The 13,941-nt window shown below is 43.8% G+C and overlaps 1 protein-coding gene across 1 annotated transcript in view; it reads right to left on the reverse strand.

Moving 5' to 3' along the window:
* STX7 (syntaxin 7) overlaps positions 1 to 13,941 on the reverse strand; it is a 48,784-nt gene that overhangs the window by 14,127 nt on the left and 20,716 nt on the right. The window contains exon 3 of the mRNA XM_065401035.1: positions 5,514 to 5,583. Coding sequence (XP_065257107.1) covers positions 5,514 to 5,583 — 70 coding nt within the window. The remainder of the gene's footprint in view (positions 1 to 5,513; positions 5,584 to 13,941) is intronic.

Below are 13,941 nucleotides of genomic sequence, written 5' to 3' on the forward strand. Positions count from 1 at the left end.
TTTGCTTGGTATGTGGGAAAGGAGGGCGCAGAAGCCGAAAGACAATGGCTTACCATGGCTGCCTGCAAGCTGAATTCTTTTGCCCGGACCTGCATCTGTGATCTTTAACACCAAAGCCACAGGCACTCAATATTAAGATGGAAAATGCGACCTTGTACTGAAATCACATGTGCTATGTAATGTGAATAGTGTTTTTCACCATGAAAGAGTATAAGCATTGTTCTGTAAATTGTATCAGTTTAAAAACTTCTCTCCTTTCTTTCAACCCTCCCTCCAGCAGCTGCAAATTTTTCAAGCCTCCCTCCTCCGTCCCGAAGGCTATCTCAGATAAGGCGGCGTAGAAAGAGGACGCGAGACGACATGTTCACAGAAATAATGGAATCCACCCGCAATGAAAGAGCTCATTTGAATGAGTGGAAAGACACTATCTAAATTTAGGAAAGATGCCAGTGAACGTGAGGTCTTGAGGGACGCTCGAGATGAGAGGTGGCAGGCTGCAACGCTGGGGCTGCTGCGTGAGCAAACGGACATGCTCCGGCGTCTGGTGGAGCTTCAGGAACGGCAGCAGGATGACAGAGTGCCGCTGCAGCCGCTGTATAACCTCCCTCCCCCCTCACCATGTTCCATATCCCCCTCACCCAGACGTGTAAGAACGCGGGGGGGGGAGGCTCCGTGCACCCTCCCACTCCACCCCAGTGGACAGCCCAACCAAAAGGCTGTCATTATATTGAATTTGTTAAGTGGCCTTTTACTTCCCTCCTATCCTCCTCCCAAACCTCACCCAGATTACCTTCTTGGTTCTCTCCCTATGTTTATAATCACTTAATAAAGAATACATGATTTTTAAACGACAGTGACTTTATTTCCTTTGAAAGAAAGCTGGGGGAAGGGGGAGGGTGGGTTGCTTACAGAGAATGAGTGAGTCAATAAAGGGGGCTGGTTTTCATGAAGGGAGAAACAAACAGAAATTTCACACTGTAGCCTGGCCAGTCATGAAACTGCTTTTCAAAGCTTCTCTGATGCACAGCGCTTCCTGGTGTGTTCTTCTAATCGCCCTGGTGTCTGGCTGCGCGTAATCAGCAGCCAGGCGATTTGCCTCAGCCTCCCACCCTGCCATAAAGGTCTCCCCCTTACTTTCACAGAGATTGTGGAGCACACAGCAAGCAGAAATAACAATGGGGAGATTTCTTTGGCTGAGGTCAGAGCGAGTTAGTAGCGATCGCCAGCGACCTTTTAAACGGCCAAATGCACATTCTACCACCATTCTGCACTTGCTCAGCCTGTAGTTAAACAGCTCCTGACTTCTGTCCAGGCAGCCTGTGTATGGCTTCATGAGCCATGGCATTAAGGGGTAGGCTGGGTCTCCAAGAGTAACTATTGGCATTTCAACATCCCCAACGGTCATTTTCTGGTCCGGGAAGTAAGTCCCTTGCTGCAGCCCTTTAAACAGAGTAGTGTTCCTGAAGACGCGAGCATCATGAACCCTTCCCGGCCAGCCCGCGTTGATGTTGGTGAAACGTCCCTTGTGATCCACAAGTGCTTGCAGCACCATTGAAAAGTACCCCTTGCGGTTTATGTACTGGGTACCCTGGTGCTCCGGTCCCAAGATAGGGATGTGGGTTCCATCTATCGCCCCACCACAGTTAGGGAATCCCATTGCAGCAAAGCCATCCACTATGACCTGCACATCTCCCAGAGTCACTAGCTTGTGTAGCAGCACCTCAGTGATTGCTTTGGCTACTTGCATCACAGCAGCCCCCACAGTAGATTTGCCCACTCCAAATTGATTCCCGACTGACCAGTAGTTGTCTGGCGTTGCAAGCTTCCACAGGGCTATTGCCACTCGCTTCTCAACTGTGAGGGCTGCTCTCATCCTGGTATTCTGGCGCTTCAGGGCAGGGGAAAGCAAGTCACAAAGTTCCATGAAAGTGCCCTAATGCATGCGAAAGTTCCGCAGCCACTGGGAATCGTCCCACACCTGCAACACTATGCGGTCCCACCAGTCTGTGCTTGTTTCCCGGGCCCAGAATCGGCGTTCCATGCCTATAACCTGCCCCATTAACAGCATGATCTCCAAAGCACCGGGTCCCGCGGTTCGATAGAATTCCATGTCTATATCCTCATCACTCTCGTCGCCGCGCTGCTGTAGCCTGCTCCTCGCCGCCTGGTTTTCCAGGTTCTTGTTCAGCATAAACTGCACGATAAGGCGCGAGGTATTTACAATGTTCATGACTGCTGTCTTGAGCTGAGCGGGCTCCATGCTTGCCGTGGTATGGCGTCTGCACTGTTCACCCAGGAAAAAGGCGCGAAACGGTTGTCTGCCATTGCTTCCTGGAGAGGGGGGAGGATACACCCAGAACCACCCGCGACAATGTTTTTGGCCCCATTATGCATTGGGATCTCAACCCAGAATTCCAATGGGCGGAGGAGACTGCGGGAACTATGGGATAGCTACCCACAGTGCAATGCTCCAGAAATCAACGCTAGCCCTGGTACATGGACGCACACCGCCGAATTAATGTGCTTAGTGTGGCCGCATACCATCGAATTTATACAATCTGTTTCCCAAATTCGAATTATATAAATTCGGATTAATCCCGTAGTGTAGACATACCCTTAGTGATATAGCAGTGGAATCGGCCACAAGAGGGCCACTGGCTATTGTACAGAAAAAGTTACAAATACCAGAGCCATTTTTGGAAATATCTGTAGGCAAAAATATTTGTAGAAAAATAAAAAGCAAGTTGCAGCCTCGTCAATTAAATGAATCAAGATGCTTTTGCGGTGGCCCCTGAACAATGAAGTATACATATAGCAGACTTCAGACACCCTCTAAAAAGAGAAGATCAGAAAAACTTAGTTTCCTTTTTTGATAAACCAAGCAGTCAAACTTTCATTTTTTAAATAGTGATCTTTGGCTCAGGTGTAAATTTAGGACAATGCCCACCCACTCAATCTATAGCAAATTTCTTCCTGATGTCAATGGGAGATTTGTACCAATAAAAGGGGAGGATGTGTCTTATGTGGAAACTAAACTTGTATTATTTGTTCAGTATCTTTTAGTGAAGAAACATACTCACTGTTAAAGGGCATAAATAGCTGTGCTGTTACTCTGCCTTCCTCATCCTCCTTTCCTTCGTTGCCTTTTCCATGCCTGTAACTCTCCTTACTTTCCTTTTCTATTTCCTTCCAATTCCAATGAGATAATAGAGGCCAGGAGTTCCCACCTCTCAGGGTAGGTCTTCACCAGCAACGTCAAAGGGCTGCTGTGGCAGCACTTTAACGTGGCTGTGTAGTCGTGGCACCAGCACTGGGAGAGAGCTCTCCCAGCACCACCCACATGAGGGGAGTAGCTACTAGTCCTGGGAGCACGACTCCTAGCGCTGGTGTACTGTCTACACTGGCGCTTTACAGCGCTGAAACTTGCAGTGCTCGGGGGGAGTTTTTTCACACCCCTGACCGAGAATGTTGTAGCGCTGGAAAGTGGCAGTGTAGACTGAAATTGTGACAGAGGCCTTGTCTATCTGGAGACTGAGGAAAACAGCACTGCTTACGTCAACCATTCAAACGTGACTGGAAAGTGATCTTCACAGTCAATTGTTCTTTTAAAAAAGAAAGCTTAGATTCTGCAGAATGACTCACAAACAGGAAAACATGAAGCATGTCAGACCCATCCCAAAGAGTAGATATTTTAAACACCTGCCACAATATCATTTTCCTGGACATTTAGAAGCCGCCAGAGACCTAAATGTATTCCCAATTGCAAATCTGTACAACAAAAGGCACATGGCTTCCTCAGTTTTTAGGGAACAGAACATGACTCCTCTGGTATACATTCAAATTCCCGCCCCCCGTACCGCACCAGATTAACGTTGGTTTTGTAGATGTAGTTGTAGTCAGTTTACCCTCAATCCAAACAAAACATTGCATAAGTAGAGGTCCCCAAAGTGTGGGACACTGTGCGTAAGGGTGTGGAGGAATGTTCGGGGGGGGCGGGGCGCACAGCTGGGGCCCGGGCCAGCCCTCACAGCCCTGCCCTCAGCCAGGGCCCCAGCCTTGGCCACCTAACCCCGGTCCACCTCCCTTCCCTCCCAGAGCCGCGTCTCTGCTCCTGGCCCTGGCTCGGGGGGCACAGATAGGGATAAGGGGAGGGCACGAGGTAAAGAGTTTGGGGACCACTGGCATAATCTGATCAAACCATACTAGCCAGGATCAGATTTTCAACTAGTGTAGGTATGCAATTATGTGCCTAATTTTCAATATACACCTCTACCTCGATATAACGCTGTCCTCGGGAGCCAAAAAAAAAAAAAAAATCTTACCGCGTTATAGGTGAAACCGCGTTATAGCGAACTTGCTTTGATCCGCCGGAGTGCACAGCCCTGCCCCACCGGAGCACTGCTCTACTGCGTTATATCCGAATTCGTGTTATATCGGGTCGTGTTATGTCAAGGTAGAGGTGTATAATCACTACAATCCTATGTGCAAATGGCTAAAAAACAGGAAGCAGCACTAGAATGCCTAGCAGCATCTCCCCCCCCCACCCACTCCATGCTGAATGATGCCAAGTGCAAGAGGAACTTAACTAAACTCAAAGTTTAGTTACTGTATAAGTGCTAGAGTTTACTTTCAATCACTGTCATCAGTAGGAAATCCATTGTGGATCCAGGGTAGTATGTCACCAATTTTGTAGTCCTAGTTCAGAGTAATTTGTCATCCTGCCCAGAATGAATGTGACAAGCCTGGTCTAATATACATTTCCCTCCTTCCATTCAATGGCTACTGTGCTATATTAACAGCCACAGAGAAAAGTCTGCCAACTTTCTCACTCAATGAGTTCATGCAGCACATGCAGCCTGTGCATATCTGTGTTAGGATTAAAGAATAAAAGTGGTAGAAGAGTTTGGTCCAAGTCGAATGAGCCTCTGTATTGGGAAACAGAGCGGCTAGTAGTCTCCTTCAATGGGACACGAATGAAAGCCCACATTCAGAGGGCTGAACTACAGTGTAACTTCTGACAACTGGCCTTATTTCACTTCTGCTTTCTCTAGTATTTTTGGCATATGTTCATCTTGTAATTTCACTTGATACGGTGGTTAGCGTTGTTTAACAGTCTCACTTTGCCTTCTTGCAGTACCCCACAAAAGCACCTCCCTCTCCAGACCGTACCACGTTGAGTGCTCTACAAAAAGAATGTTCTGGAGGTTTTTGAATCCCTAGAGCCAAATTAGTACCTTCCAGTGCTGTCAGTTTGTCTGTGTTTACATTTAACACAGCACATGTGCAGCAGAAGTACTGAGAACTGCCAGTCAGATAGGTTAGCATGGCAAGATCCTGTAGGTTACAAAGATACCTCAGATAATTAATTTTTTCATGTTTAAGCTTTAATACTTCTGTTCTACTTTCACCATCCCATCCCCAACAAAGCTGAGCACTTGGCTAAAATCAAGGTCACCTATTGAGGCAGTATTTACAATATCATGAAATGAGAGATCTTCATGTAAAGTACTTACAGCTGTTGCCTCAATTCAGGCGTGTCTTGTGGTGTTCCAAGTTGATGCAGTATTCTTTGTATTTCTGCAGCTGTTAGTGAAAAGGAAGAGATTTTAATGACCCAGTTAGATATATTTCCCCCTTTAGTTTTATGCATTTTTGCTTGACAACTCTAACATATACACTTGTTGACAAAAAGTGTATGTACAACTGTGATAGGCCAAGCAAAATGTGATTTTCAAGAAGCCTAAATTAAATCCTAGGTTATATTAAAAAGGAACACAACATGCTGAAATATCTAGGCAGAAAGTGGTGATGTAAGGATGAAGGTAGTTTAAGCCAGACTCCTTAACTCAAATTTATCTACAATTAATTTCAAGAATAAAAAACTGTGTACTGATTTATTCATCCTGTGTGTGCTATATCAGACAAACATCTGAAAGACTGACACAATATTGACATGTGTATAAATATTCATAACTAGTATGTTAGTGACACAACATCTCACAAAAAAAATGCCTAAGCTTAAAGTAGTACTGATACAAAATGAATATCGAGGGTTACGTTTGAAGTTTGATTTATACATTTGGTTCAAATGCTTTAAAAATTCATTTTCTTATGTGATACAATGAGTAACTCAAAGCCCCATGCCAAGTTTTAAGCTTGTTACATAAAATGTATCTCAGCTCTGAATTAGCAAAATGAAGATGCACCCAAGCTTTCCTTTTAAAGTTAATGTGTCGGGGGGAAGGGCGGGGGGGAGAAAGAGGAGAAAATGAAATAAGAGCTTTAATTTAAAATGTTAATTTGCAATGTGATCACTAGTCCAATTCCACAGTGGCACATTTTTAGAAGGCCAAGACAGGGAGAGTATTTAATAGGGAGAATCTATATTTGCATACCCTCAGTCAACTGTTACTTGTCTCCCCAAAACACATTTATCCCCATGCAGTCTAGTGCAGCCATCTAGGCAGCAGAAAATATGATGTAGGAAGAGCTCTGGATTTGATGATTTCATGATATGTAATTTAGTGTGTTTTAAGGAACTAAAGAAAAATTGCAAAATTTAGATAAAGTGAGTTTGAGAAAGATGGCTTTTACTGTTTCTTTTATTAGTGATTAAGAACAGGAAAAATAAAGATTCATGGCATTATACATTCAAAGTCTACAAGACATTTATTATATAAACTAAATATTATAGCAAGGTGTTTATCCAATCACATAAAATAAAAAGAGTGAGAATCCCTTACTGAAACATTTTAAAAAACATTAGCAGTTGAGTGATTTTTAAAGAGTCCTCAGTGAATCATTATATTGCATTTGTTTATCTTTAAATATATACATTCCAATATTCAGTATTGTTAAAGTGACTGATAATTTTCTTTCTACCCTCATAATATAGAAAGTACTTAAATATTTTGGAAAAAAATGATTGTGCAAATTTTTTTTGTTTTTGTTGTTTTTTAAATAAAAAAACTTGCATAACACAAATAAGCTTTCGGGAAGTTTGTAAGCGAATTTAAATTACACAAAAATTCAAGTATACAAGCTACTGATATAAAAAAAGAACTTAATGGTTTTAAAATTTAATCAAGTTAAACAGAACAGATGTAGAGAAAGTTCTAAGAAAAAAATCCTGAACCAACAGCATAATTTGTGAACAAATGCCACCTGCTGGCAAGTTTGAGAGAGACAGCTTCTGTGGCCCAAGTCACATTAAATATCCTCTTGAGAACATGGTGTCCTAAGACATACAGACAAGGTTTACTGAAAATGAATGTTAACTCAAGTGTTGAATAATGAACTACTAAGCTGAAATATATTGTACTAGAAATCCTCTTTATTGGTAGTTAACCACAATAGTTATTTTTGGGGTCTAATATAACTAACGTATTAAGTAATTACTTTAAAGGTAAAATATCATTTAAATTGGTAACTCATGCAAACGACCCTGTGAAATTAATCAAGATGTTGGTTGATTGGCTGTTATAGACTATTTATTAGGTTTTACTGGGTACTAAACTCTCAAAGCAAAACAAACAATTTCTGATATTCTACCTATAGAAAGATATCTTGGACATAAGAATCAAGGTGCTCATACATTTACTGATAATTCATCTCCAGAGTGAAACATGTATTTTGGACATATAAGCTTTTAAGCACTCTACTATACCTACATCTATTTGACAGATGTTTGAAGGTTTACCAGTTTGGATTACCTTACTGCCATCTGGAGGATGAATTTTCTAACTGCAACAGAAGATTAAAAGCGAATGAAGGTTTAAGCAGAGGCCATCATATGTAAGTTACTCTGAACAAAGTCTGCACTTTCACTATATTTAGTTCCAAATGCCACAGGCATGACTCTCAGATATCTGTTGTACTGTAGTTTTAAAGCTTCCTCCTGAATATTTTGGTGACTGGAAAGGGGATAGAGAATGTGATGGGGGCGGGGGAGGTCAAACTTAGTCCCTATAAAACAAGGGCTGTATGTAAAAATTCCAGTTTCTCAGATGGGCAACCAACCCCCCCCTCACCTCCCCCCCCACACCCCTAGGGTCAAAATGGTTTGTTGCTCACAATTAGGAACATAAGAAGTACAAGACCACACCAATCTAAAAGAAAAAAATCCATCTGGTCCATTATCGCAGTTCTAAAACTGATCACTACTGTACAATTCAGGGGATGTTTAAAAACCCTACCAGGCAACTGGTCAATAGTGTTACACTAAGTCAAAGAGGTAAATCTGTTCCAGCTTTATCCTTAGCTAACAGGATTTTTCTAAGTTACAATACACATGAACCCTGGTTGGGTCAAGAGATTGGTATAGGTTAGAAGTCCTTCTTGTAGTGTTCAGTCCAGTTTTCATAAATACAGCCAGAAGGTACCATTGTGATCATTTAGTCTGATATCCAAAGTGATCAAAATCTTTTATGATCACCTGGTAGCTATTTAGAAGCCTTTGGGAAGCAAGTTTAATTTCAGTCTAGTTTCCAGTGGGCAGATATTGACATCACAAAAGTAACAACCACAAACAATACTCTGTTAGGCCTAAAACATGTCCACTCCACACTTGCCTTTCAACCAACCAACCATCTTTCTCCCAAGAACCGTGTTTTGACACAGTAAAGCAGAAAGGTGCTAATGCAATGTGAAGACTTCATTTAAAAAAAACAAAAAAAAGAACCAGAGAAAAAGAGCCAAGCACTGAATGGACAAAGACTCCAGAACAGGATTACAGCACTTTGGTAAGCAGTCTGGGAAAGATTTTACTACTACTGTCTTTATTACGTAAGCTTTATGAAAAGAACGCTTCAGTACCCAGAGCTGCCAATCTAGCAACATGATAAGAGAGCAGAGTGGGCATGGAAAAGCATCCAATCCCCAAGTACATATGCAGGAAAAAACAATGAACAGGTACATCTAATTTTAGGCCTACTATCTTGGCAGCATCCTTTTCAATACAATATGCCTATGTATAAGCCAAGAGCTCATATTTTCTATGTAAGCTGAGCAAGTCAGCGTACCAAGAAAGCCCACAAGACTCCAGTGCAATACAAAAAGGCCAAATGCTTCTTTGAGTTGTAATGGAGATGCCTGGGGTACAAGTCAGTGTAGAATTTTCCTTTTAGAACTAACGAGGTTGACTATACACCATATATTTATCAAAAAATCTTCAGATACAAGTTAATCAGGGATTTAACCCACATTTAGTGAGGCAACTACCCCCAGACCTTTTAAATCTTAACAGGTTTGTCAAGTTGCAGGGGTTTATAGTGGGTTTGGCACCTACAGAAAGTGTGACGAAATAAAATAAACTTATTTTTATTAGAGAAGTGGGAAGATTCCTACCCACACCCTGACACCTTAAAAAGACTGAACTGGTTTTAAAACAACTACCAGTAGTTTAAATTTGTTAGACTACTCAAGGTAAAGACAACAAAACAATTCTCAATGGAACGTTAAGATGGTCTATTTCCTAGGAGTAGATGGACCTAAGCTTCTCTTCCCCAAGAAAACTGGTAGGAAAGCTACACAGGAACACCCGGATTTGCTACTTTTTGCCACCAATTTCCCTTGAACTAGGCAGGTGGTAAGGCATAGGGGAGCGGCATCTTGGAAGAGGGCAAAGAGAAAAAGGAAGATAACAGCACTGGAAAGTCTGGGACCAGTTTTCAGACAGATGGGGTGGCCACAAAGCTTCCTGATTTACAGCAGCTGTAATACTGCTGCCTTGGGCTGTTCTATAACATCTGTCCATCCCCCTCAGTCTCCCTGCCATGAATATTATGAGACACTGAATAAAGCCATTTGGTGCTTTACTTAGGTATAGTCAAGAAATCCAACACAGAGTCCTAGTAAATTTCATCAATACTCTACATCCTGAATACACTGGTAATAAAAGCCAGAGACCAATTAACACAGCATGATTTATGCCTGGTCTACACTGGGCGGAGGGTAGGGGCGGGGGGGTTGATCTAAGTTACACAACTTCAGCTACGTGAATAACGTAGCTGAAGTCGACGTACTCAGATCTACTCACCGTGGTGTCTTCACTGCAGTGAGTTGACTGCTGACCCTCCCCCGTCGACTCCACCTGCGCCTCTCGCTCCGGTGGAGTACCGGAGTCGATGGGAGAGTGCTCAGGGGTCGATTTACCACGTCTAGACTAGATGCGATAAAATCAACCCCCACTGGATCGATTGCTGCCTGCCAATCCGGCAGGTAGTATAGACATACCCTTAGAGTGGTTTCTCGGTTGCCTCCAGTTCTCTCTCTCCTATACGGCAACTGAGGTTGGGTCCCCCCCACATCCTAGTCAGGATATGAAGAGAGACATTAATTCCAGCACTTTCATACCCATAAAATAACCTTGCAGAAGCAAAGTCTCAGTCAGTCAATTTTAAAAACAAGACAAGCTTGAAAAATGCACACACTTTTTATAATGAAAGTCACTACTATGAGCTCAGGGGGCAAGGCGCTGTTTAGTGATGACAGGAAACAGGACAAACTTGTATGGATTACAGAATGCGTTTTTCCTAGCAATTGACAGCTCACGTGCAAAAAATTACCCAAGCCTCATCCTTTCCATCAGACTGAGTGCTGCATTAAGAAGAGCTAATACAATTTTAGCAGTTAGATTTCAGTTACTAGGCTAGAGATGCTGTGAAGAGAGTCTTGCAGCACAAAGCTACTGGCTGATTAAAGCTACTCTCCATTCAGTTACATCTTTAAAACTAGCCTGACTTGTTTAACAGCATATATGAGCTGAAAAGAGAATTGCAGAATTCAGTCTGGTTTTCTGCTCATAAAGTAGGGAGAAAGTCACCCCATAATTATGTGGCCAAATACTGGTTCAGGCCTTGGCTACACTTGGGAATTCAAGGGGCTTCAAGGGGAATTCAAGAGCTCTCTCGCAGTGCTGTATGTACTCCACCTCTCCGAGGGGAGTAGCGTGCAGCGCTGCAGGCGCTGATTACACTGGCGCTTTACAGCGCTACACTCGCTGCGCTCGGGGGGGGGGGGGGCGCGGCGTTTTCACACCCCTGAGCGCAGCAAGTTGCAGCACTGTACAGCGCCAGTGTAGCCAAGGTCTCAGCTACAGTCAACAGAAGTTCCACCACTGATGGCAAAGGGGATCAGGATATGGCCCACAGAATACGGATTTAGTCTAGCATTAAGTCTCACATCTCCTACACAAGGTGCAACTGTTAAGAAAGCATCAAGCTCTATTCTGAATTTACTGCTCTTCAACTAATCCCATTATTCACTCTTGATACACCCTGCCCATTTTAGTAACAATATAGTTCCAGCCACACCTGAAGCACAGATTATCTTGTGGGTCAGAAAGGTTTTAAATTCTGAATCACAGACTTTCCTTGTCATACAGCATATTATTTTGCATGGACCAAGAAAAACAGTTTTAAATTATATTTTTGTAACAATTGCACAAATTGCATTCTGCAGCAGCAGTTAGAATGCCACAGTTAAAACTATGCTGATGTAGTTGATAATAGTGCTTTTTGAACAAGGAAGGAAGGAAGGATTTTAAACTGCTTAAGGAAATAGGAGTTTTACAAAATTAAAAAAGAAAAGAAAAGGATCAAAGAAGTCAACAGGGAAATAGTTTTCAGCCTTTAAGAGCATTAAAGGGAGTGTGAACAGAGGAATCTCCAGTTCAGACTTCAAGCAAGCATGACGGCTCTGCACAGTCTGCAATGCACTAAGAAATCTTGGATCAGATCCTGACCTGTGGCAGAGAAGCACGTGGCAAAAAAAAAAAATCACAATAGGGAGTGCAAAAGGTATTTAAAGCCACCTTTGTTCTCTACCAAGACTGAGTATGTCCATGCACTGCATTGATCCCCAGCAGAAGTTAGAACAGTAGTCATCAACCGGCAGATCGCAATTGACTGGTTGATCCTGAAGCCTCGGACCGTCAATTGCGATCTCCGGCTGCTAAAAGTCCGGTGGTGCAGCAGGACTAAGGCAGGCTCCCTGCCTGCCCTGGCCCCGTGCTGCTTCTAGAAGCGGCCAGCATGCCCCTGCGAGCCCTGTGGGGAGGGCAGGGGTCTCTATGCACTGCTCCTGCCTGCAAGCACCACCCCTGCAGCTCCCATTGGCCGGGAACACGAAACTGGCGGCATTGCCTGCAGGTAGGGGCAGTGCGTGGCCCCACATGCCACCACCCCCCTAGGGACCGCAGGGGTGTACTGTCTGCTTCAGGGAGCGGCGTGGGGCCGGGGCAGGCAGGGAGCCTGCCTTAACCCCACTGCACCACCGCCAGAGGTAAATGCCACCCAGCTGGAGCCTGCACCCCAATCCCCAGCCCCCTCCCAGAACCAGCACCCCATACCCCCCTCCTGCACCTCAACCCTCTGCCACAGGCTCAGCCCGGAGCCCCTCCTACACTCCGAACTCCTTGGCCCCAGCCCAGAGCCCGCACCCCCTCCCCCAGCCAGGTGAAAGTGAGTGAGTGTGGGGGAGAGCAAGCGACAGAGGGAGGATGGAGTGAGTGGGGTGGGACCTCGGGGAAGGGGCAGGGTAGATCCTGGGTTACATGTAAATTCAAAAAAAGTGATCTTGTGCATAAAAAGGTTGGAGACCACTGAGTTAGAAGAACCTGAGAGTGAATCTAAATTTATGCCAACTGCCAATGGTCCATCAGCCAAAGATCAGCTGGCTGTAAGAAAGTCTGGCCATACTGTTTCCTCCAGCTCTGCCCCTTATGCCTGAGGCTGGCAATGGAGTGAAGTCAAATCATTATACTGGCTCTATGCCATCTGAGACTTTAGCACAGCTTTGCACAAGGAGAGTGATGGGAAACAGTCCAAATAAAACAGAACCTTTAAAAAGGCCCACAACATGCAAGTGCATAAAAACAATGTGAGACCTTATTTCCGAGCACCATATTTATGACACATAGCCCAGCTATGCTATAATTACAACTATGTTTCTGTAGCCAGATAATGACGCTCATCTGACACGGTTACTGAGTTCTGTCGGCACAACAGTAGTTTCTACTTTGATTTTTTTAAAAACACCACCACATATCAGCCATGTTCTGAAAACTGCAACCACCACATTGCATCTATGCAGCTAGGCAGCTATCCTAGAATGCCTCAATGGGGAGACAGTGCCTAGTGGACATGCACACAAAGCAACACCAGCAGCAAACAGAGCAATGAACACTGAGATGTCATAGTGCACAAAGACCTGATCACTGGGGGGGGGGGGGGGGGGGGGGAGGGGGGGGGGGGTTGGGGGAGGGAAGAGGAGAGAATGAATGTATGTGTCCATATTACAAAACAACAGTGTTACGACCACGTTACAGGAAGATAGCCTTATTGCAGCCTAGGCCACTGGCAAAGGTGACATGTGATTAGCGGTCACAGTTACTAGTTGAATATTAACCATGTGGAATAGGGACCCAAGCCATACTTCGAGCTAAGCATTTCAGTAACTGATTCAAACTCAGTTAAAAATTAAAGTGTGTAGACAGGGCACTGATGCAAGTCCAAGATTTCCCATTCTAAACACAGCATGGGGCCAGTGAAATTAGTGTTCGAGATTTAAAATTGTCAATTTCAGTCACTTCTAGATCTTGAGCCCAAGCAGATTAAGTAGAAACTGCAAAGTGTACTCATGTACATACATACTATATTTTCCCTTTCACCTGCTTTAAGAAGGGTTTTCCCCCCAAAATAAATCAGCAGTATATAAAATGCCATTGCACGCATCTTTCACAAAGATTTAGACATTTTAGTGGCACTGGTTGGGTAACAGTGTGTGGAAATACTTAACTTGTTCAACTGGAAATAAGAATTTGAATAAGTGGAATATCCAACTACAGATGAAGATGAAATCTAATAATTTAAGACGTCACTTGGGAGCAGTCTACTGAAAATACAGAATGATTCCTGTATTTTCCCCCCCCACACACACACA

This window comes from Emys orbicularis, chromosome 3 (genome assembly GCF_028017835.1).
Source record: "Emys orbicularis isolate rEmyOrb1 chromosome 3, rEmyOrb1.hap1, whole genome shotgun sequence".
Lineage (NCBI taxonomy): Eukaryota > Metazoa > Chordata > Testudines > Emydidae > Emys > Emys orbicularis.